At 38.0% G+C, this 25,587-nt stretch overlaps 1 protein-coding gene and 1 pseudogene across 1 annotated transcript in view; both read right to left on the reverse strand.

Moving 5' to 3' along the window:
* Positions 1-25,587, reverse strand: part of ATP7A (ATPase copper transporting alpha) — a 162,475-nt gene that overhangs the window by 89,255 nt on the left and 47,633 nt on the right. Inside the window, 1 exon segment of the mRNA XM_033202080.1 lies at positions 637-777. Within this exon segment, the coding sequence (XP_033057971.1) occupies positions 637-656 (20 nt within the window). The 5' untranslated portion in view covers positions 657-777.
* LOC117077725 overlaps positions 7,783-25,587 on the reverse strand; it is a 47,702-nt pseudogene continuing 29,897 nt past the window's right edge.

Genomic DNA, 25,587 nt, shown 5'->3' on the forward strand with positions numbered 1-25,587 from the left:
AAACCCCGTCTCTACTAAAAATACAAAAAAACTAGCCGGGCGAGGTGGCGAGCGCCTGTAGTCCCAGCTACTCAGGAGGCTGAGGCAGGAGAATGGCCCGAACCCAGGAGGCGGGGCTTGCAGTGAGCTGAGATCCGGCCACTGCACTCCAGCCTGGGCAACAGAGCAAGACTCCGTCTCAAAAAAATAAATAAATAAATAAAAAATAAAAACCAAAGTATACTAGCAATTCTCTAGACATTTTCTCTTCAATTTTTAATTGCAAAATAATCACCATGTTATAAAAGAAAAAGAAAACCCCAACCCATTGTCTGAGAACATATATTTTAGTTCAGTATGAGATTCAGAGTAATAAGCAGTATATAAATACTCATATACTTAGAATATAAATCTGTAAATATACAACCACAATATCAAGATTCCATGTTCAGATGTTCTTAAATTGAAAATATATCTTTTTTCTTCATAAGAGGAATTAATGGGTCAAAGAAAACTTATTTAGCTTCAAGATAAGAAAAACAATAGATTTTATTGCCAAATGTGTCAGTGTGTCTGCTTCTAACTCAGTGTTAGAAGTAATTTCTAGTAGAATTCTCTTCAATGGCATTTGACTTCAGTTTCCAAAGCGTAACTTACCTTAATGTGATGCACACCATTCACTTTTCCAATCTGCTGCTCAATGGTCCAAACACAGGAATTGCAAGTCATACCCTCAACAGAAATGGTAACAGAATTCACACCCATACTTGGATCCATTTTGATTTCCTCTTTACATTCCTGTTAGAAACAATAAACTCATTAATTTCAGCCATGCAAATAATCTTTCCTTAACTTTTCCCCCACCTCCCCAATTAAAAATATGCTATATTTTATATATGCTCAAGTGTCATGTTTAAAAAATTAAAATGTGCTAGTAATAAAATATGGTAAGCATTCTTCTTGCTTAGAAAAAAAATTCTCATTACCTTTGATGAAGTAAAGGACAGTTGTTTCTATGGCTATGCTAACTAAAAATAAAAATTTCAATACTTTAATACAAGTAACTAGCTTTCATAGAGTGCTTTCCTGATTACTAAAGTTTCCCATACATAATCTCATTTAACGTTTGTAAGTAGAAATTAAGAACTAACCAAAAATGCCCCAAATCCTTACAACAGCCAGCAACGTCCCACATGATTTCCCATGCCTGTCCCCCTCGAATTTACCTGGCCTCCTCTTCTACCACTCACCAAACCCTTCTCTGTGCCAGTCATACTGGCCTCCTGGCTGTTACTCATGCAAGGATGACTCCTAACTCAAGGCCTTCGTTTTAGCTATTCTCTTGCTTTGGGACTTTCTTCTTCCAGATAACTGCTTGGCTAACTTCTTTGTCTGCAAGTCTTTGTTCGAATCTAACCTTAATGAGGACTATGCTGACCATCCTATTTAAAACTGCAACCTACATCCCTTCCACACAAATATACTCTGATTCCTCTTACCTCTGCTTTTTCTGTTGCTTTCATAGAACTTACCACCTGCTAACATACTCCATAATTTGCTGATTTATTCTGTTTATTCCTTATTGTCTGCCTTCCTGTGGTGGTTTTAAAATATGCCCACAAATTCTTTGCTACTCCTTCCTTCAAGAGGTGGAATTTAATCCTTTCCCCTTCAGTGTGCCTGAACTTAATGACTTGTTTCTTGGTTTTTGTTGTCGTTGTTTTGGGTTTTTTTGTCTTGTTTTGTTTTGTTTTGAGACAGGGTCTCATTCTGTCTCACAGGCTGGTGTGCTGTGGCATGATAGCTCACTGCAACTTCCACTTCCCGGATTGAAGCGATTCTCCTGCATCATCAGCCTCCCCAGTAGCTGGGATTACAGGCGCATGCCACCACATCCAGCTAATTTTTTGTATTTAAGTAGAGATAAGGCTTCACCATGTTGACCAGGCTGGTCTCAAATGCCTGACCTCAAGTGATCCACCTGCCTCACCCTCCCAAAGTGCTGAGATTACAGGCGTGAGCCACCACACCCGGCCTAATGACTTGTTTCTAATGAATAGACTAAGGTAGAAGTGACAAGGTGTAGCTTCCAAAACTAGGTCATAAAAAACATTGCAAGAGGAGAAAAAAGCATTGTGTTTTCCTTGTTGTCCTCTCTCCTGAATCATGAAATCTGGGGGAAGCCACCTATCATGCATGAAGACATACAAGCAGCCTTATGGAGAGGTTCATATGGCAAGGAACTGAGGCCTCATGTCAAAAACCAGCAAAGACCTAAGGCCTCCTGCCAATAGCCAGGTAAGTGAACCACCTTGGAAACTGCTCCTTCAGACCCAAGTTAAGCCTTTAAACTACTGCATCCCCAGACACCATATTGACTACAACTTCATGAGACACCCTGAGCCAGAACCACCCATCTAAGCTGCTCCCAAATTACTGAGTCATAGGAAATGTCAGATAATAAATGTTTGTTGCTTTAAGCCACTAAATTTTGGGGTTATCTGTTACACTGCAATAATTAAGTAATACACTTCCCACTAGAATAAAAATTCCATTAAGATAGGACTGTTTTTTCACTGATATTAGGCTGAACCACATAAAATCATCATAGTCAAACACTGGCAATTTCATATAAATCAATCTAATATATACCATGGAAACAGTGGTTCCTCTGGTGAGAGGAAATGAGTTGTTAGGGAATAAGGGTGGGAAAAAGAATTTTCAGTGTATAACCTTTTGTACCTTTTACTTCAAATGGTATAAAAAGTATTACTACATCATTTTAGTTTTGGTGAGCTCAGAGAAACTTTAACAGAAAATGCTGAACCATGCCCGCTGCTACTAACAAAGCAAGATGATTTTGGACTCTTGTAACTTCTCCAACTAGTTTCTATGGAGCTTTGAACAATTAGACCACCCAGTCTATGGTATTATGTTATAGAAGCCTGAACTAAGACATATGCATTCTTTTTTAAATTGGGATATAATTCACATGCTCTAAAATTCAGCCTTTTAACCTACAGAATGGGAGAAAAAATTTTGCAATCTACCCATCTGACAAAGGTCTAATATCCAGAATCTACAAGGAACTTAAACAACAACAACAAAAAAAAAAACATCAAAAAGTGGGCAAAGGATATGAATAGACATTTCTCAAAAGAAGACATTTATGCAGCCAACAAACATATGAAACAAAGCTCAACATCACAGATCATCAGAGAAATGCAAATCAAAACCACAATGAGATACCATCTCACACCAGAGTGGCAATTATTAAAAAGTCAGGAAACAATAGATGCTGGCGAGGCTGTGGAGAAATAGAAATGCTTTTACACTGTTGGTGGGAACCTGAATTAGTTCAACTACTGTGGAAGACAGTACGGTGATTCCTCGAGGATCTAGAACCAGAAATACCATTTGACCCAGCAATCCCATTACTGGGTATATACCCAGAGGAATATAAATCATTCTACTATAAAGACACATTCACACGTATGTTTATTGCAGCACTATTTACAATAGAAAAAGACTTGGAACCAAACCAAATGGCTATCAATGATAGACTGGATAAAGAAAATGTGGTACATATACACCATGGAATACTATGCAGCCATAAAAAGGAATGAGATCATGTCCTTTGCAGAGATATGAATGAAGCTGGAAACCATCATCCTCAGCAGACTAACACAGGAACAGAAAACCAAATGCCGCATGTTCTTGCTCATAAGTGGGAGTCGAACAATGAGAACGCATGGATGGACACAGGGAGGGGAATATCACACACTGGGCCTGTTGGGGGTTGGGGGTTGAGGGGAGGAAACTTAAAGGACGGGTCAATAGATGCAGCAAACCACCGTAGCACACATAAACCTATGTAACAAACCTGCACATTCTGCACATCTATCCTGGTTTTTTTTTAGAAGAAACAAAAAAAATTCAGCCTTTTAAGACATCCAGTTCATACTTTTTAGTACATTCACAAGGATATGCAACCTTAATGACTATGTAGTTGCAGAACATTTTCATCACTCCAAAAAGAAATCCCATGCCCATTAGCAAGCAACACTCCCCATTCCTCTCTACTCACAGCCCCTGGCAAACACTAATTTATTTCCTATCTCTATGGATTTGCCTATACGGTCACTTCAAATAAATGGATTCATTCAATATGTGCCCTTGTGTGTCTGGATGCTTTCACTTAGCATAACATTTTCAAGGTACATTGATGTGTAAAATGTATCAGTATTCCATTCTTTTCACTTTCTTGATGGTGTCCATTGAATCACAAAAGCTTTTAATTTGTGAAGCCCAATTTATCTTTTTTATTTTGTGTTTTTTGTGTCATATCTAAGAAACCACTGCCACATTCAAAGTTCTGAACATTTACTGCTATGTTTTCTTCTAAGAGTTTTTGTAGTTTTGGCTCTCATATTTAGGTCTTTAATCCATTTTGAGTTAATTGTTGTACATGGTGTATGGTAAGGATCTAACATATATTGTTTTACATGTGGATGTCCTGTTTTCCCAACATCAGTTTTAAAACATTCTTGAGATGTAGTTCATATATTACATAATTCACACATTTAAAGTGTAGAATTCAATAGTTGTTAGTATATTCACAGACATGTGCAACCATCACCACAGGCAATTTCAGAACATGTTTTTCACCTAAAAACAACAATAACAACAATAACACATACCCCTTGGCTATCAGTCATCACCTCCTAAGCCTTCTGTCCTAGGCAACCACTATTCTACTTTGTTTGTATAGATTTTCCTCTTCTGGACATTTCATATGAATGGAATCATGTAATATGTGGTCTTTCATGACTGACTTCTTTCATGTAGCATGTTTTCAGTGTTCATCCATGTTACAGTACATATCACTACATCATTCCTTTTTATGGCTGAATAATATTCCACTGCATAGATATACCATATTTTATCTATTTGTCAGTTGATGAACATTTGGGTTGTTTCCGTCTTTTGGCTATTATGAATAATGCTGCTATAAACATTAATGTACAAACTTTTGTGTTTTCATTTCTCTTTGGTAATACCTAAGAGTAGACTTGCTGGGTCATATAACTCTATGTTTAACTGTTTGAGGATCTGCCAGACTGTTTTCCAAAGCGACTGTACCATTTATTCTCCCATCAGCAGTATATGAGGGCCCCAATTGTTCCACCTCCAATACCTATTATCTTTTTTATTCTACCCATCCTAGCAGGTGTGAAGCAGTATCTCATTATGGTTTTGATTCACATTTCTCTGATTACTAATGATGTCAAGCATCTTTTCAGGTGCTTACTGGGTATTTGTATATCTTTGAAGAAACGTCTATTCAAGCACTCTACCCAATTTTTAACAAGGTTGTTTTGTTGCTCTTGTTGAGTTGTAAGAGTTCTTTATATTCTTGGATATTAATCCCTTATCAGATATAAGACTTTCAAATAGTTTCTTCTATCCGGTTCGTTGTCTTTCATTCTTTTTTTCTTTTTGGAAATAAAATTTGCTTTTAATAAAAATTTATTTTGTACATTTTTAAAATTGCAATTTTCAGGACATGTAAGAAAAATATTTTTCCTAATACTGAAATAAGCATATCTTTGGTACAGATATCACACCCTATGTGCGATCTTTAACTTAAAAAAAAAAAAGTCCAGTGCTTTTACACTGTTGGTTGGAGTGTAAATTAGTTCAACCATTGTGGAAGACAGTGTGGTGATTCCTCAAGGATCTAGAACTAGAAGCAATTCCATTACTGGATATATACCCAAAGAATTATAAATCATTCTACTATAAAGACACATGCACATGTCTGTTTATTGTGGCACTGTTCACAATAGCAAAGACTTGGAACCAACCCAAATGTCCATCAATAACAGACTGGATAAAGAAAATGTGGTACATATACACCATGGAATACTATGTAGCCATAAAAAAGGATGAGTTCATGTCCTTTGCAGGGACATGGATGAAGCTGGAAACCATCATTCTCAGCAAACTATCACATGAACAGAAAACCAAACACTGCATGTTCTCACTCATAAGTGGGATTTGAACAATGAGAACATATGGACATAGGGAGGGAAGTATCATACACTGGGGACTGTCAGGGGGTGGGGGTTAGGCGAGGGATAACATTGGGAGAAATACCTAATGTAGGTGATGGGTTGATGGGTACAGCAAACCACCATGGCACGTGTATACCTATGTAACAAAACTGCATGTTCTGTACATGTACCCCAGAACTTAAAGTATAAAAAAAAAAGTTCAGAACCAGACCTAATATGCTAAACGAAACTATTCTTTACCCATCCATCTGCAGCCTTTCATTGCACCATTGTGGAGCTTCAGAATATCATTCTGTACGCATCACCATATCTACAAAGAATTAAGATGTCATATCAAAGATATCCAGAAGTCATATATGGTACAGAATTAGATGGCTTGATCATTGACACATAATACAAACTACCAAAAAGCGACATAAGATACAGAACAAACAAAATAGAACATTGTCACTAAGGTCAAATAATATAAAAACAATCATGTTATTTAAATTTGACATATTGGAAACAAAGTAACTTAGTTAGAATTACGTAAATAACTTGTAAAGCTCCAAAAGTCATAGTACAGAGCCATAAATCTGATAAGGCACTTTAAAGACAGCAATCAAACATATAAAAATACCAAAAACAAAAAATATTAAGTGTAAAAGCAGTAACCATAGAAATAAATAGGAAAAAAATTCATTCTTTCTAGACAGTCTTTCATTTTCTGAAATAAAGACTTCCTGCGCTGGGTGCAGTGGCTCATGCCTGTAATCCCAGCACTTTGGGAGCCCGAGGTGGATGGATCACTTGAGGTCAGGAGTTCGAGACCAGCCTGGTCAACATGGTGAAACCCTGTCTCTACTAAAAATACAAAAAATTAGCCGGGTATGGTGGCACATGCCTGTAATCCCAGCTACTGGGGAGGCTGAGGCAGGAGAATCATTTGAACACAGGAGGCGGAGATTGCAGTGAGCCAAGATAGCACCACTGCACTCCAGCCTGGGAGACGGAATGAGACCCTGTCTCAAAAAAAAAAAAAAAAAAAAAAAGACTTTTAAAAATAATCATAGGAGGATAAAAGCATTTATCACATTTTTAAAAGCTATCATCAAAGTTAAAATCTCTGTGAAAAAGATAACATTTTCTTTTTTTTAGAGAAACAACTATAGTCTTCCTACTAAATACAGGAAGAAAAAATAGCTTTTTTTATGTTAGTCAACTCTTCTTTTCAATAAACATTTAGTGAATGCTGTGTGACACTGTTTTAGGTGCTGGGGATATCGAAGTAAGACAATCATTTGCTCTAGAGAACTTAGCCTAATGGAGCTGGAACTACCATTGGCAACCTTAAAGTTACCTCCCTTGGTCCATAAGATGAAGCTCAACTTCTAACTCTGCCATGCTCGGCCTGTTACTGCACAAGAAATAATGGTTCACTTAGTTTGCTACTGGTAGCACTGTGGCACAATTAATATTAACCATCCACTGATAAAATTAAATTTTGTAAAGGATTCTATGAAAGTTTGAAGGGCAGAAAGTGTAAGAATAAACAAGTACTGATCAACATCAAAAATAGAATCAGTATTCTGCTTTTACAAAGGTCAAGAAAACCAAGAAAAATTTCATTCTGAAGATATAGAGAACTGCTAGATATTATCCTATATATGTGGCACATGTGAAATGATCATATATGAGGAAGTATAAATTATTACACAGTCACTATCAAACAGCTAAGTATGCCAAATCAATTGTCAGGTTTCCAAGAATCACAGCGTTCTTCCAAGAGGTCCCATCATGCTTTAAGGAAATGTGCATTTTCTGGACATTTGATGGCAAGCTCTTCCACTTTAGCTGACACTGTAGACAGGGCTTCAAGAAGTTTGGTTAACAAAAATGCTGTGTCTCCGATCTGCAGCCCCACTTCCTCCAGCAGGCCTACTGTTCAGCTGCTGCTCCTGCTCAAAACGAGCCGACCTAAACTCACAGCAATTCCCAGGGAAGATGCTGAAGAGGGGTCTGAAAATGAGGGAGAAGAGAGAGGAAGCAGGGTTGTGAAGAAACTTGTAACACCTCAGGGTCAGCCACAGGGAAGGGCTGGTGTTAACGGTGGAGGGTGTCCAGGTTCTTGGCGTCTTAAACAAAGAATTGGACAAAACGCACAAACGAAGCAAGGAAGGAATGAAGGGATTTATTGAAAATGAAAGTACACTCCACAGTATGGGAGCAGGCCTGAGCACAGGGGCTCAAAAGGCCCTCTTAAAGAGTTTTTGTGAGTTTAAATACCCTCTACTTGGAGTACACTCTATGTAAAAGGAGAGGATGAAGTAAAGTTACAAAGTCATTTACTTGGCCTATGCTCTATGGGAGGATATTTCCTGTCATAGCTGAAGTGTGAATCAGCCTTATGTTCCTGCCTCCAAACCCTATTTTCCAGCCTCACTGGGACGGCAGAATCTGACAGAGCATCCAAACCATCTTTCAACCGCTTGTACCCAAATCCTCCATTCTCTTGATAGTGCCTTTTGTGTATAAGTTTTCAAGTCGGAAGAAGCCCAATTTTACTATTCAGGACCCTCACAAGGTTCACACACTGCATTTGCTTTTATGTCTCTTTTGCCTCACTTAATCTAGAATAGCTCCTTCCATATCTCTTTTCCCCCATGAAGTGACTTTTTGAAGGTCAGTTGTCTTAATATCCATTGTATCTTCTTTTTAAAATATAAACTCTTTTTTGATAATCAGGGGGATGATAGTTGGAAGTATCCCTCTTAATACTTACATAAGGTCAGTTACTACAGGAGAACAAAAGCCCAGATAGGACAGGAAAAGCAGGTTTGGGAGCAAAGGACAAATAGGATGAGTTCAGGTGGTGAGTCCAAGATGGAGTACTTAAGGCAAGCGTGAAGGTATTAGGGACCTGGGAGAAGGTCAGTGGGAAGCAGTACAAGGGTATAAAAATGGAAGTAGAAGAATGTCTAAAACAAATAGATCCTATCAAAATTTTATCTAAGGATAGTCCTGAGCCTAAAAAAGGAAACTCTTCCTTATTCTTCTTATAGCTTTGACTGTCTACCTCCAGAACACAGAACTCAAACTTGCTCCTGTATCTTATGGGTCAAATGGGGCTTGTGAGGGCTGATCTAGCAAGATTACCAGAGTTGACTAGATCGTTTTATGGGAAAACATCAAATTCAACAAACAGAATTGGCAACAAACTTTTAGAATACAATATCTTTGGTAGGTGAAGGCTAGTTTACCTGTTTAGGAATGTAAGATTGAAATACAGTTTTATCATGGGGTATGTCTCAGACCAAAGCACTGGACTAACTCTCAGGCTTTTACTGAGAAACTGAGAGAGATGAGTCAGGCAGAGAGGCACCGGATCATTCACCCAGGAAGTAAGTATTGAGGAATCCACAATGTGTGAGCACAAACAAAAATTATATTAATGAAGCCACTTTTCCCACTACCTCTTAAGTCATATCAACTCTGAACACATATTTATTTCTGCTTTCGTAATTCACCTGCATTGGTTTTTTCGTAACTCTACTTAAATTGGACTTTACATGTGAAACCTCAGAGGAATTCCATCTCACTCTCACTACTTTATTACATATACACACAACTCTAATTGACTTTGTTATATATTTTATGTCCATCTTTTTCATTTTAAATGTCTTAAACATAGGTACAAAACCAGGAATATCTTTTGTAACATCCCATTGCATTCAGCAAAATGACTCGGAAAACAGAGTAAGATCATAAACAGTTTCATATGGTATGGAAAAAAAATGCAGGCTTCTGGGAAACCACAGTATCAAAGAGACAAAATTGGCATCCAGCTATTAGTGATGAGTGACTCTGAGAACAAAAGCATCCAACAACACTGAGGGAAATAACTTCAAGTTATTAATATGTTTTGATCCATTCTCTAAGCAGAGATGGTAATCACCATTAGTAATATCATTTTCTAAGAGGAAGTACAATATTATGACTAGATGATCATCTCTGGTTTGGAAACAGAAACTACAGAAATTGAGTACAAAACATGGCATATATGAAGTCTGATTGTTCAAAACCACTTCTTAAAGCTGGTCACAGAAGCACAAACATCATTCTAAAATTCCCCTAAAACAATCAGCACTTATAATTTGGGAAAGGCTCCTGTATTCTCAATAATCATGCAGTAAGATTTAATTTTTTTTTTTTTTTGCTGTTGTTTTTGTTTTTGTTCCTTGATACAGAGTCTTGTTCTGTCACCCAGGCTGGAGTGCAGTGGCACAGTCTCAGCTCACTGCAACCTCCACGTCCCAGGTTCAAGTGATTCTCCTGCCTCAGCCTCCTGAGTAGCTGGGACTAAAAGCACATGCCACCAGGTCCGGGTAATTTTTGTATTTTTACTAGAGATGGGGTTTCACCATGTTGGCCAAGCTGATCTTGAACTCCTGACCTCAAGTGGTCCACCCGCCTCGGCCTCCCAAAGTGCTGAGATTACAGGCATGAGCCACCACGCCCAGCCTTAATTCTTTTTTGGATACAACTCTATCTGCACAATTTGTGATCCTTGTGGTAATCAAGGAAATTCAAATTAACACCACAATGAATATAATGCACCTCCATCAGGTAGATAAAAATCTCAAAATCTGACAATACCAAGTGTTGGTGAGGATATGGAGAAATGGGATCTCTCTTGTTCCACTGGTTAGAGTATAAATTAGTACAATTATGGAAACTGCCTCGTGATAGCTGGTACAGTTGAAAATATGCATATACTAAAACTCAACATTTTCTCTCCTAAGCATAGTACCCTAGATAGAGTCTCACACATGTGCACAAGGAAACAAGAACAAAAATGCTCACTGCAACAATGTTGCTAATAGATAAAACTTTGGAAATAATCTAGATGTCCACCAACAAGGAAATGAAAAAACTGGTTGTGGTATATTTATAATGAAACATGATATAGAAGTTAAAATGAATGAACTAGAGTTGTGATTCCCACTGAGAAAAGGGGTGATGTCACCACCAACAGGACATTTCAAAATGTCTGGAGACACTTTTGGTTGTCACAACTCAGAGTGCAGTAAGGGAGTACTACCGGCATCTAGTGCATAGAGGCCATGGATACTGCCAATCATCCTGTAATGGACAAGAAAGCCCCTCACAACAAAGATTATCTGGCCCCAAATGTCTATAGCACTGAGAATGAGAAAGCTTGAAGGAGAGCTACAAGTAGCAACAAGGATAAATCCCATAAACATAGTTTAGAAAAAAAAGTTTCAGAAGAAAGTCAAATTGTCCCTGTTTGCAGGTGGCATGATCTTATATACAGAAAACTCTAAAAAATCTACTGAAAAACAGAACTAAAAAATAAATTTGGGGCCGGGTGCAGTGGCTCACACCTGTTAATTCCAGTACTTTGGGAGGCCGAGGTGGGCGGATCACGAGGTCAGGAGATGGAGACCATCCTAGGACACGGTGAAACCCCGTCTCTACTAAAAATACAAAAAATCAGCTGGGCATGGTGGCGGGCGCCTGTAGTCCCAGCTACTCAGGAGGCCGAGGCAGGAGAATGGTGTGAACCTGGGAGGCGGAGCTTGCAGTGAGCCGAGATCACGCCACTGCACTCCAGCCTGGGTGACACAGCGAGACTCTGTCTCAAAAAAAAAAAAAAGAAAGAAAGAAAAGAAAATAATAATCAAATAAAAAAATAAATTTGGTAAAGTCACAGATACAAAATTAACTTATTAAAATCAGCAGTGTTTCTATATGCTAATAGCAAACCACCTGAAAAAAAAAATTCCGTTTATAATTGCTATAAAAAAAAAAGATACTTAGGAATAAACTTAACCAAGGAGGCAAAATATCTCTACACTAAAAGCTATAAAACACTGGCTGGGTGCAGTGGCTCACGCCTGTAATCCCAGCATCTTGGGAGGCTGAGGTGAGCAGATCACCTGAGGTCAGGAGTTCGAGACCAGCCTGGCCAACATGGAGAAACCCTGTCTCTACTAAAAATACAAAATTAGCTGGGCGTGATGGTGCATGCCTGTAATCCTAGTTATTTGGGAGGCTGAGGCAGGAGAATCACTTGAACCCTGGAGGCAGAGATTGCAGTGAGCTGACATCATGCCATTGCATTCCAGCCTGGGTGACACAGTGAGACTCTGTCTCCAAAAAAAAAAAAAAAAAAAAAAAAAAACCACTAAAAAACATCGATGAAAGAAATTGAAGACGACACAAACAAATGAAAAGCTATCCCACGTTCATGGATTGGAAGAATTAATATTGTTAAAATGGCCATACTACCCAAAGTAATCTACAGATTTAATGCAATCCCTATAAAAATATCAATGACAGTCTTCACATAGGAAAAAACTATCCTAAAATTCATATGGAATGACAAAAGTCCCCAAATAGCCAAAGCAATCTGAAGCAAAAAGAACAAGGCTAGAGGCATCACACTACTTGACTTGAAAATATGTTGCAAGGCTATAGTAATCAAAGCAGCATAGTACTGGTATAAAAACAGGCACATACAAAATGGAACAGAATAGAGCCCAAAAATAAATACATGCACCTACAGCCATCTGATTTTCAAAAAAAGGTGCTAAGAACACTGTTAGTCCATTTTTGCATCACTATAAGGAAATACCTGAGACTGGGCAATTTATAAAGAAAAGAAATTTTATTTGGGCTCATGGTTGTACAGGCTATACAGAAGCATGATGCTGGCATTTGCTTCTTGTGAGGGCCTCAGGAAGCTTACAATTATGACAGAAGGCGAAGGTATGCCAGCATGTCACATGGCAAGAGAATGAGCAAGAGAGACCAGGGGGAGGTCCCAGAATCTTTTAAACAACCAGATTTCTCCTTCCTGTAAGAGATGGGGAAAAAAAAAAAAAAAAAGCACACAATATCTTGCTTATCACCAAGGAGATGGTGCCAACCAAACCAGTCATGAAGGATTTTCCCCCATGATCCAATTGCCTCTCACAAGTCCCACCTCCAACAATGGGAATCACATTTCAACATGAGATTTGGAAAGGACAAACATTCAAACCATATCAAACACCACTGCTCTCTTCAATAAGTGGTGCTGAGAAAATTGAACAGCCACATGCAGAAGAATGAGACTAGACCCCTACCTCTCACCACATACAAAAATCTACTCAAAATGGATTCAATGCTTAAATATAAAATCTGAAACTATGAAACTACTAGAAGAAAACATAGAGGAAATGCTTTACAGCACTGGGCTTAGCAAGGAAGTTTTGAATGGACCTCAAAAGCACAGACAACAAATCAAAAGTAGACAAATGGGATTACATAAAACTGAAAAGCTTTTGCACAGCAAAGGAAACAATTAACAAAGTAAAGAGACAATCTACAGAATGGGAGAAAATATTTACAAACTATACATTTATCAAGGGGTTAATATCCAGAATATATAAAGAACTTAAACGCAAAATAACCCAACTAAAAAATGACCAAAAGACCTTAATAGACATTTCTCAAAAGAAGACATACAAATACCCAATAAGCACATGAAAAAACACTCAACATCACTAATTGTGTTAGGCTGCTCTTGTATTGCTATAAAGAAATACCTGGCCAGGGGCAGTGGCTCACACCTGTAATCCTACCACTTTGGAATGCCAAAGCAGGCAGAATGCTTGAGCGCTGGAGTTTGAGACAAGCCTGGGCAACATGACAAAACTCAGTCTCTACAAAAAATACAAAAGTTAGCCAGGTGTAGTGGCATACACCTGTATTCCCAGCTACCTGGGGGCTGAGGTGGGAGGATCACGTAAGCCCAGGAGGTCAAGGCTGTAGTGAGCTGTGACTGGGCCACTGCACTCCAGCCTAGGTGAAAGAACAAGACCCTGTGTCCGTTAAGAAAAAAAAAAAAAAGGAAAGAAAACTAAGAAATAACTGAGACTGGGTAATTGATAAAGAAAAGAGGTTTAATTGACACACAGTTCTGCAGGCTGTACAAGCATGGTGTCAGCATTTGCTCAGCTTCCAGTGAAGCCTCAAGGAGCTTTTGTTCATGGTGGAAGGTGATGTGGGAGCAAGAGAGAGAGAATGGGAGGTGCCACACACTTTTAAACAACCCATGTGAACTCACTTATCACCAAGGGGATAATGCAAAGCCATTCATGAGGGATATGCCCCCATGTTCCAAACCCTTCCCACTGGGCTCCACCTCAAACACTGGGGATTACATTTCAACATGAGATTTGGCCAGGACACAGATCCAATCCATACCACTGATCACCAGGAAAATGCAAATGAAAACCACAAGGAGATACCAACTCACTCCAGTTAGAATGGTTACTATCAAAATAACAAAAGAAAAGAGGGGTGGTGACGATATGGAGAAAAGGGAACGCTTATACACAGTTGGTGGGATTGTAAATTAGTATGGCCACTAGGGGAAACAGTATGGTGATTCCTCAAAAAATTGAAAATTGAACTACCATATGATCCAGCAATCCCACTACTGGGTATTTATTCAAAGGAAATGAAATTGTTATGGTGAAGAGATTATCTGCACTTCCATGTTTATTGCAGCAGTATTTACAATAGCCAAAATATGGAATCAATCCATGTCCAACAATGGATAAATGGATAAACAAAATGTGATGTATATATATACATGGAATATTATTCAGCCATAAAAAAGAATAAAATTCTGCCATCTGTCACAACATGGATGGACCTGGAAGACATCATGTTAAGTGAAATAAGCCAAACACAAAAAGACAAATACCACATGATCTTGCTCATGTGGAATTTCAAAAAAGAAAAAAAAAAAGATTGATGTCATAGTGTAGAACAGTGGTTACCAGAGGGAAGGATGGGGAGGGAAGGATGGAAAGAGGTTGGTAAATGGGTACAAGGTCACATTTAGATAGAAAGAATAAGTTCTGTGTTTTTATTGCACAGTAGGTTGAGGATGGTTAACATTAAGGTATTATACATTACAAAATAGCTAGATGAGAGGCTTTTGAATGTTCTCATCACAAAGCACTGATAAATATATAAGGTGATAGATATACTAAATACCCTGATTTGATCTTTGTACAACATGTAGATGTATCAAAACATCAAATTGTCCCCCATAAATATGAATAATTATAATGTGCCATAAAAATAATTTTAAAAACAAATGAACTAGAAGTATTTTTATGTATCAATATATGTTGATACATAAATGCATGTTCTAAGAAAACAATGTTCTAAGAAAAATGTTCTAAGAAACATTGTTCTAAGAAAACAATGTTCTAAGAAAAACGCAAATGACAAAGTGATAGTTTGACACCATCTAATACATTTTAAAATATGCAAGACAAAATAAAACAATGTTTATGAAAAAAAATAAAATAAAATGTTGATGTTATGTCCAAAAAAAGGATACAAAGGTTTAAAAACATAAAACAATGTTATACGTTGTTTTTGTATGCATACATATATAGTTGTGAAAATATAAAATAGTAAAAATACAAAAATGTGCACAGACATGATAAACTCCAAATTCAATAGACTGAGGGGAGAAAGAGGAGAGGAGAGACTTGAGAGGAGCACAAAGGGGAAATGCAACTATATGTCCAATGTTTAACTTCTTAGGCTGGGTAGTGAATATACAGGTATGTTATAATACTACCTATACTCATTGTAGGCCTAAATTATTTCATCTCATAAAGCCAGCTCATTTTCTCATTTTAATGGGAAATGAAAAAGAAAAAAAATAGGAAGTATGCAGAAATTAAGAGAAAAGTTACTGAAACTGAAATAATTCAATAAGTAAGACCAATGATAAATTCACATATATAAAAAGCCCAAATAACCCGTTTTATTATACCAAGGCTATAAAAACATGCCTATTTTATTAAATAAATAGAAGATTTCTAGCTATGCAAATAACATTCTACTAGTTGCCTTCAAGGTATCTATAGAATATTTCCAGATAATTAATTTTTTTCCTACCCATTCACTTTTATTTAAAATCACTACCACCTCTAAAATGAAAACAAAAGGGGAAAGCATTAGCTTCTCTATTATTTTATATAATGTATCCTTTTCTTTTAAATTGTATAAACCTTTAAAATGAAAATTAATCTTATTACTTAACCTGTTTCCAAATACTGAGTGTCTAATTTCTTTCATCAACCAACCAGTATTATATAAACAAAGGACTAAGAATCCAGATGAAACAGCTGAAGTAGGCAGGTATATATTAAAAAATAACAGTTCTTGCCAGGCACAGTTGCTCACGCCTGTAATTCCAGCACTTTGGGAGGCCAAAGAGGGCAGATCACGACGTCAGGAGTTCGAGACCAGCCTGGCCAATATGGTGAAACCCTGTCTCTACTAAAAATACAAAAATTAGCCAGGCGTGGTGGCACATGCCTGTAATCCCAGCTACTCGGAGAGTGAGGCAGAAGAATTGCTTGAACCCGGGAGGCAGAGGTTGCAGTGAGCCAAAATCATGCCACTGCACCCCAGCCTGGGCAACAGAGTGAGACTCCATCTCGGGAAAAATAAAATAAAATAAATAACAGTTTTTTTCATTTGACCATTCCTAAAAGATTAGGTAGCAATACTTACACACATTAATAAGGTCAAAAAAGAACAGAACATTCAAATTAAAAGGCAATGTACTTCACTGGCCATTTTTGTGACTCCTAGACTAGTCATAGCATCTCTACAAATAAGTTGTCCTATGATAACAATATAGATACCTCAGATTTCTATAGCACTGCATGCATCTCACAACAATCCTGCTATGTAAATAGAATCATAATCTTTTAAAATTAAGGAAGCTAACGTTGAAACTTATCTATGTTCATACAGCCAATTCAGACTGGAGTCCAAAGCTAACAATAACCTCAAAAGGATTAACTTAACAGGGCAAGGTTTGCAAAAGTTATAAAGTAAAACCAGCCAAAGGTGAGAGTGGCGTGGAGAGAATGCTTGAAAAATACCAATACCCTGCAATAAACACAGGTAGAAACAGGTTCCCCAAAAGTGAGAAATATACCTCAAGTATCTATGTGCCTTTCCAACAGGTGCTAAGCAAGTGCTGCCATGTCAATAACAGACAAAAGGTAGAAACATGTTTTTAGTGTGTGCGGAACTTTTCTTGCAAGGCAGCTATCATTATCTCAGGAAGGAATGGGGAAGTAGAATTCAACTCTTTGAAATTACAAATGAGTCAGCTGCTTTTCAACAATGTTATGTGTTAAATATGGTCTTGGTGCAGGAATCTTAGAGTCTCTGAAGGCTATTTGGTGATTGGAATGCCTCTTCTCCCTCATCAAAATAATCACCTGATTACACATGTAATACCCATGTAACAAACAAGCACAGGTACCTCCGAATGTAAAAATATTAAAAAGAAAAGACAATTTATTTTTAAATCACCTGATTCAACTTGTCAGACACAATCTATGTCTAAATCAAGAACTGCCTGTAATGTTATTGCTTTATTCATAGGGAAACATCCATCTTACGATTTTACTTCTAAGACAAAATAGTGCCAAAACCAACAAATGCAAAATATTAAATGCCTATGAAAACTAAAATAACTGCCAGTATTTAACCACTTAGGTAGAATAAGTTGAAAAAACAGGCTAGACATGGTGGCTCATGCCTGTAATCCAAGCATTTTAGGAGGTTGTGGTGGGTGGAGTGCTTGAGCCCAGGAGTTTGAGACCAGCCTGGGAAACATAGTGAAACCGTGTCTCCACAAAAAATACAAAAATTAGCTGAGCACAGTGGTGCACCCCTGTAGTCCCAGCTACTCAGGAGGCTGAGGTGGGAGGATCGCTTGAGCCCAGTAGGCAGACGTGGCAGTGAGCCAAGATCATGCCACTGCACTCCAGCCTGGGCAACAGAGTGAGACTATCAGAAAAAAGAAAAAGGAAAAAGAAAAAACACTTATTTTATATCTGTCATAACTTGTTAAGAGTAAACTACAAGAAAACAATAAAAGTTTGGTGAGGCTGAAAAGGACAACTCAGTTTGGCCAAATATTTCGAGTATACCATTAATTTTATAAAAGTCATTACTAAAAAATAATGATGCTAAATGCTAATTACCCAACCAGACATTAAAGAGTCTTTAAAAGTTTTAATTATTAAAAAGTCTTGTGCTAAGAAAACAACCTGATGTTATGGGCTAAGGACCTTAAAAGACAATTCACCAAAGAAGATATACAGATAATATACAAGCATATGAAAAGACGCCCCACATCATACGTCATCAGGGAAATGAAAATTAAAACAATGATGAGACACTACTACATATCTATTATTAGTAGAATGGCCAAAATCCAGAATGCTGACAACACCAAACGCTGAAGAGGATGTGGAGCATTAGGAATGCTCATTTAATGCTAGTGGAAATGCAAAACAGCACAGCCACTTTGGAAGACAGTTGGGCAGTTACTTACAGAACTAAATATAATTTACCATACAATCCAGCAATTGCACTGCTTGGTATTTGCCCAAAAGAGTTGAAAACTTATGTCTACACCAAAACTGCACACAGATGTTTATAGCAACTTTATTCAAAATTGCTGACACTTGGAAGCCACCAAGATACCCTTTAGTAGGTGAATGGATAAATAAACTGTAGTGCAGCAAGGCAATCAAATATTATTCAGCACACACATTAAAGATGAGCTATCAATCCATTAAAAAACATGGAGAAAACGTAAATGTGCATTACTAAGTGAAAGAAGCCAATCTGAAAAGCCTACATACCGTACCTTCTGCTCAATTTTGCTGTGGACCTAAAATTACTCTAAAAAATAGTCTATTAAAAAAAAAGTATTGGCCAGGCTCACGCCTATAATCCCAGCACTTGGGGAGGCCAAGGCGGGCGGATCACCTGAGGTCAGGAGTTTGAAACCAGCCTGGCCAACATAGCGAAACCCGTCTCTACCTAAAAAATACAAAAATTAGCTGGGCATGGTGGTGCATGCCTGTAGTCCAAGCTACTTGGAAGGCTGAGGTAGGAGAATCACTTGAACCTGGGAGGCAGAGGGTACAGTGAGCTGAGATTGTGCCACTGCACTCCTGGGTAACAGAGCGAGACTCTATCTCAAAAAAAAAAAAAAGGTCTTGTGCTGCTGTCAGAACAGAAAGATCCTTGCAACAGAACAGAAAGTTCCAGAAACATACATATGTGTGTATATAAGAATTCTGTATATAACAAGGGCAGCAATTCAAATCACTGAGGAAATCAGTAAGTGGTGCTGCGATAATACGCTAAACATTTAATAATTGTGAACATTTTTAGAACCCATCTTACAATCTTTAAATTAATTTCAAGTTAAAGAACAAGATGTAAAAATAAAAAGTAAAAAATACTAGAAAAATATAAAAATAAATATTACGTAACAACAACAAAACATGGGGTAGGGAAAGCATTTCTAAGCAAGCCAAGCAGAAACTGTAAAGGAAAAGAGATTAAAATGTAATAAAATGAAATTTTAAAATTTTGTGAGGCAAAACCACCATGAAACAAACTGCGAAAACATATAAAGAGAGAAGAATCAAATGGACGCAATAAAAAATGATAAAGGGGCTATCACCACCGATCCCACAGAAATACAAACTACCATCAGAGACTACTATAAACACATCTACGCAAATAAACTAGAAAGTCCAGAAGAAATCAATAAATTCCTGGACACACACACAAAACTGGAAAACTATCGCAAGGACTAAACCAGGAAGAAGTTGAATTCCTGAATAAACCAATAACAGGCTCTGAAATTGAGGCAATCATTAATAGCCTACCACCAAAAAAAGTCCAGGACCAGACGGATTCACAGCCGAATTCTACCAGAGGTACAAGGAGGAGCTGGTACCATTCCTTCTGAAACTATTCCAATCAATAGAAAAAGAGGGAATCCTCCCTAACTCATTTATGAGGCCAACATCATCCTGATACCAAAGCCTGGCAGAGATACAACAAAAAAGAGAATTTTAGACCAATATCCTGATGAACATCGATGCAAAAATCCTCAATAAAATACTGACAAAACAAATCAGCAGCACATCAAAAAGCTTATCCACCATGATCAAGTGGGCTTCATCCCTGGAATGCAAGGCTGGTTCAACATACGCAAATCAATAAACGTAATCCAGCATATAAACAGAACCAAAGACAAAAACCACATGATATCTCAATAGATGAAGAAAAAGTCTTTGACAAAATTCAACAGCCCTTTATGCTAAAAACTCTCAATAATTAGGTATTGATGGGATGTATCTCAAAATAATAAGAGCTATTTATGACAAACCCACAGCTAATATCATACTGAATGGGCAAACTGGAAGCATTCCCTTGAAAACTGGCACAAGACAGGGATGCCCTCTCTCACCACTCCTATTCAACATAGTGTTGGAATTCTGGCCAGGGCAATCAGGCAAGAGAAAGAAATAAAGGGTATTCAATTAGGAAAAGAGGAAGTAAATTGTCCCTGTTTGCAGATGACATGATTGTATATTTAGAAAACCCCATCATCTCAGCCCAAAATCTCCTTAAGCTGATAAGAAACTTCAGCAAAGTCTCAGGATACAAAATCAATGTGCAAAAATCACAAGCATTCATACACACCAAATACACAGACAAACAGAGAGGCAAATCATGAGTGAACTCCATTCACAATTGTTTCAAAGAGATAAAATACCTAGGAATCCAACTTACAAAGGATGTGAAGGACCTCTTCAAGAACAATACAAACCATGTTCAGTGAAATCAAAGAGGACACAAACAAATGGAAGAACATACCATGCTCATGGATAGGAAGAATCAATATTGTGAAAATGGCCATACTGCCCAAGGTAATTTATAGATCAATGCCATCCCATCAAGCTACCAGGACTTTCTTCACAGAATTGGAAAAATCTGCTTGAAAGTTCATATGGAACCAAAAAGAGCCCGCATTGCCAAGACAATCCTAAGCCAAAAGAACAAAGCTGGAGGCATCATGCTACCTGACTTCAAACTATACTACAGGCTACAGTAACCAAACGGCATGGTACTGGTACCAAAACAGAGATATAGACCAATGGAACAGAACAGAGCCCTCAGAAATAATACCACACATCTACAACCATCTGATCTTTGACAAACTTGATAAAAACAAGAAATGGGGAAAGGATTCCCTATTTAATAAACAGTGCTGGGAAAACTGGCTAGCCATAAGTAGAAACCTGAAACTGGATCCCTTCCTTACATCTTATACAAAAATTAATTCAACATGGATTAAAGACTTTCATGTTAGACCTAAAACCATAAAAACCCTAGAAGAAAACCTAGGCAATACCATTCACGACATAGGCATGGGCATGTCTAAAACACCAAAAGCAATGGCAACAAAAGCCAAAATTGACAAATGGGATCTCATTAAACTAAAGAGCTTCTGTACAGCAAAAGAAACTACCATCAGAGTGAACAGGCAACCTACAGAATGGGAGAAAATTTCTGCAATCTACTCATGTGACAAGGGCTAATATCCAGAACCTACAAAGAACTCAAACAAATTTACAAGAAAAAAACAACCCAATCAAAAAGTGGGCAAAGGTTATGAACAGACACTTCTCAAAAGAAGACATTTATGCAGCCAACAGACACATGAAAAAATGCTCATCACTGGCCATCAGAGAAATGCAAACCACAATGAGATACTCACACCACTTAGCATGGTGATCATTAAAAACTCAGGAAACAACAGGTGCTGGAGAGGATGTGGAGAAATAGGAACACTTTTACACTGTTGGTGGGATTGTAAACTAGTTCAACCATTGTGGAAGACAGTGTGGCGATTCCTCAAGGATCTAGAACTACAAATACTATTTGACCCAGCCATCCCATTACTGGGTATATACCCAAAGGATTATAAATCATACTACTATAAAGACACATGCACACGTATGTTTATTGCGGCACTATTCACGATAGCAAAGATTTGGAACCAACCCAAATGTCCATCAATGATAGACTGGATTAAGAAAATGTGGCACATATACACCATGCCATAAAAAAAGGATGAGTTCATGTTCTTTGTAGGGACATGGATGAAGCTGGAAACCATCATTCTCAGCAAACTATCACAAGGACAAAAAACCAAATACCGCATGTTCTCACTCATAGATGGAAATTGAACAATGAGAATACTTGGACACAGGAAGGGGAACATCACACACTGGGGCCTGTTGTGGGGTCAGGGGAGTGGGGAGGGATAGCATTAGGAGATATACCTAATGTAAATGATGAGTTAATGGGTGCAGCACACCAACATGGCACAAGTATACATATGTAACAAACCTGCACGTTGTGCACATGTACCCTAGAATTTAAAAGTATAATTTAAAAAAGCCAAAGGTTAATCAGAGAAGCCTTATACATACCTAATACCACCTGCAGAGTAACTTCCTGAAACCTTAATATTAGCTTTAAAGAAATAGATTGAATAAAAGTGGACCTATCGAAAAAAAATATACATGGAGTTTCTTTTTGGAGTAATAACAATATTCTGTAATTAGATAGTGATGATAGTTGCACAAGTCTGTGAACATACTAGAAATGACTGAATTTGACATTTAAAAAAATTTTTTTTTATTTTTTTCTTTTTTGAGACAGAGTCTCGCTCTGTCACCAGGCTGGAGTGCAGTGGCGTGATCTTGGCTCACTGCAACCTCTGCCTCTCAGGTTCAAGTGATTCTCCTGCCTCGGCCTCCCAAGTAGCTGGGATTATAGCGTGCGCCTCCACACCGGGCTAATTTTTGTATTTTTAGTAGAGACGAGGTTTCACCATGTTGTCCAGGATGGTCTCAATCTCCCGACCTCGTGATCCACCAGCCTCAGCCTCCCAAAATGCTGGGATTACACGCATGAGCCACTGCGCCCGTACGACATTTTTTAAGTAATGAATTTATGGTATGTTAAGTTATATCTCAAAAATATATATGCCAGACAACTGACAAAATAAGAAAACCAAAATGCCAATACACATGAAGTTACTCCACCTCACTAATAACTTTTAAAATCTAAATTAAAACAGTTAAAATTACAATTAAAATAATAATTAAAACAGCTAAGATACCTTATTCCCCCTAGTAGATTGCTCACATGTCCATTACTATGTGGCTTAAAACACAACAAAACTGGAAACGATCTAAAGTTTTTACAATAGGATATTAATTAAACTCTAGTGCATCACAGTATAACAGTTGCCATATTTTTGGCTACCCAGCATTCAAACACACATCCCATGTCAAGAAAATGCCCCCACCGCAAGCGTCTTAGAAATAAACAGTACAATCCTGACTCCCATTATTAAAGCCGAAGTGTGTGTGTTGTGGGAGGAAGGGAGAAGGGAGGAGACAGATATTCCTTTTCCCTGTCCCCTTGAAGCTGAGATGCTGCTAAATGATTCTAGACTTGGCTAGTCAGACACTTCTGCCCAGGATTTTGAATCATGAGAAAGTGACATGAATACACAAGGACAGATAGAGATAATTCTCAGCACAGGTAGGAACACAGTCAAGATGCCAGCAGTGGTACTGGCAAAAGTCCTGAGAAAGCCAGTGCCAGTGAAGAGGTCCTCACTAGACTTCTCGGGGCATGTCCTTGGCCTGTTTTAGTCTCATTGTGTTCCTACCTATTTTCCAAGCCTGGTTGACTCTGATTGACTTCTGTTGTCTCTATAAGCAATCCAAATAGCCTAACCAATAAATTCCATTTCAGGTTAAGCGAGTCAGAACTGCTTTATGTTGTGTTCAAGTAAGAACCCAGCCTAATGCATGTATAATAAATACCATGTGGCCATTGAAAACAATGATGTAGATCTCCATTTTCAGACAAGAAAAATGTTAGGATACATTAAGAAAAAGCATATTTTACACTCTGCAAAAAGTTATCTTAACCAATCTCCAATGGGTTAACTGATGGTCTCTTTTCTATCACTAAAATATTGAGATGCCCACAGCATGCTTAGCACTTAGATGCATACTTCTTGTTCCCACCAGTAGAATTGTTGGCATATAGAGATTCAGCTGTGTTTGCCCTCAAGCTGTTTATGTCCACTGAACTTCTCATGGCCAAGTGATTTAATTAAATATTATGTACACTGATTAAATAACAGCATAAAGGAGAGTTGTTCTTTCTATGAAAACAAAGTTGAATGCATTAGGAATGTTCAATAAGGTGAGTAGCAAAATTACTGCTAAAATACCTGTACATGAAGCAACTTTAAAAGATTGGGGGGTAATAATAAAAACCTAAAATAATTCTCATCTCTTAAATTTGTTCTCTATTTTAATAAAGTCAAACTAGAAGACAGAAATCTGGAATGAAGCAATATGTGTGTGGTTTATACAAGGAAGGAGAGGAAGAATTCCAAAGGACCCATACGCATAGAAAAGGTTGTGGCCCTACATATAAATATTGGAGAATAAGGCCGGGCACAGTGGATCACGCCTGTAATCCTAGCACTTCGAGAGGCCAAGGTGGCAGACTGCCTGAGCTCAGGAGTTCGAGGCCAGTCTGGGCAACACGGTGAAACCCTGTCTCTATTAAAATACAAACAATTAGCTGGGTGTGGTGGCGTGCGTCTGTGGTCCCAGCTACTCGGGACGCTAAGGCAGAAGAATTGCTTGAACCAGGGAGGCAGAGGTTGCAGTGAGACAAGATCATGCCACTGCACTCCAGCCTGGGCAACAAAGCAAGACTCCATCTCCAAAAAAATAAAAATAAGCATAAAATAAATATTGGAGAATAAATGAACATATGTTTTAGGCTTCAAAAGAAATGACTAGGCTATATTTACATAATTTTTATGATTCCCTTCTTCAACTGACCAACCATGGTAGAGAGTTTCTATCATGTTTCCGTTGTCTGTGAGGAAAGAGTCTGGACCGTATCACAGAACAAAGAAGAAAAATTACCGACTTCCACTTTGTTCTTCCCATCATTGAATTTTCCCGTGTTTGCCCTATAAAGTCATGGCTGCAATGTCTTATTATGAATGGATATGTCCAATAGGTTTTGCTGCTATCCTTTAAGTTGTATTCTTTAAGTTCAGAATACTCAGTAGAAGTCAGAGATGATTTTCCTCACACACAGTTTTATACAACATTTGTCTTTTCTCTCAAAATAGTATGGGCTATAGCAAAATGACTATTTTCTGAGAAAGGCAGACACTTTTTTTAAAAGATTTTTTAGCCAGGCACAGTGGCTCACACCTGTTATCCCAGCATTTTGGGAGGCCGAGGCGGGCGGATCACAAGGTCAGGAGATTGAGACCATCCTGGCTAACATGGTGAAACCTTGTCTCTACTAAAAATACAAAAAAATTAGCTGGGCATGGTGGTGGGCACCTATAGTCCCAGCTATTCAGGAGGCTAAGGCAGGAGAATGGCATGAACCTGGGGGGTGGAGCTTGCAGTGAGTCGAGATCGTGCCACTGCACTCCAGCCTGGGTGACAGAGTGAGACTCCATCTTAATAAATAAATTCTTAAATAA

This window comes from Trachypithecus francoisi, unplaced genomic scaffold (genome assembly GCF_009764315.1).
Source record: "Trachypithecus francoisi isolate TF-2019V2 unplaced genomic scaffold, Tfra_2.0 Lachesis_group6, whole genome shotgun sequence".
Lineage (NCBI taxonomy): Eukaryota > Metazoa > Chordata > Mammalia > Primates > Cercopithecidae > Trachypithecus > Trachypithecus francoisi.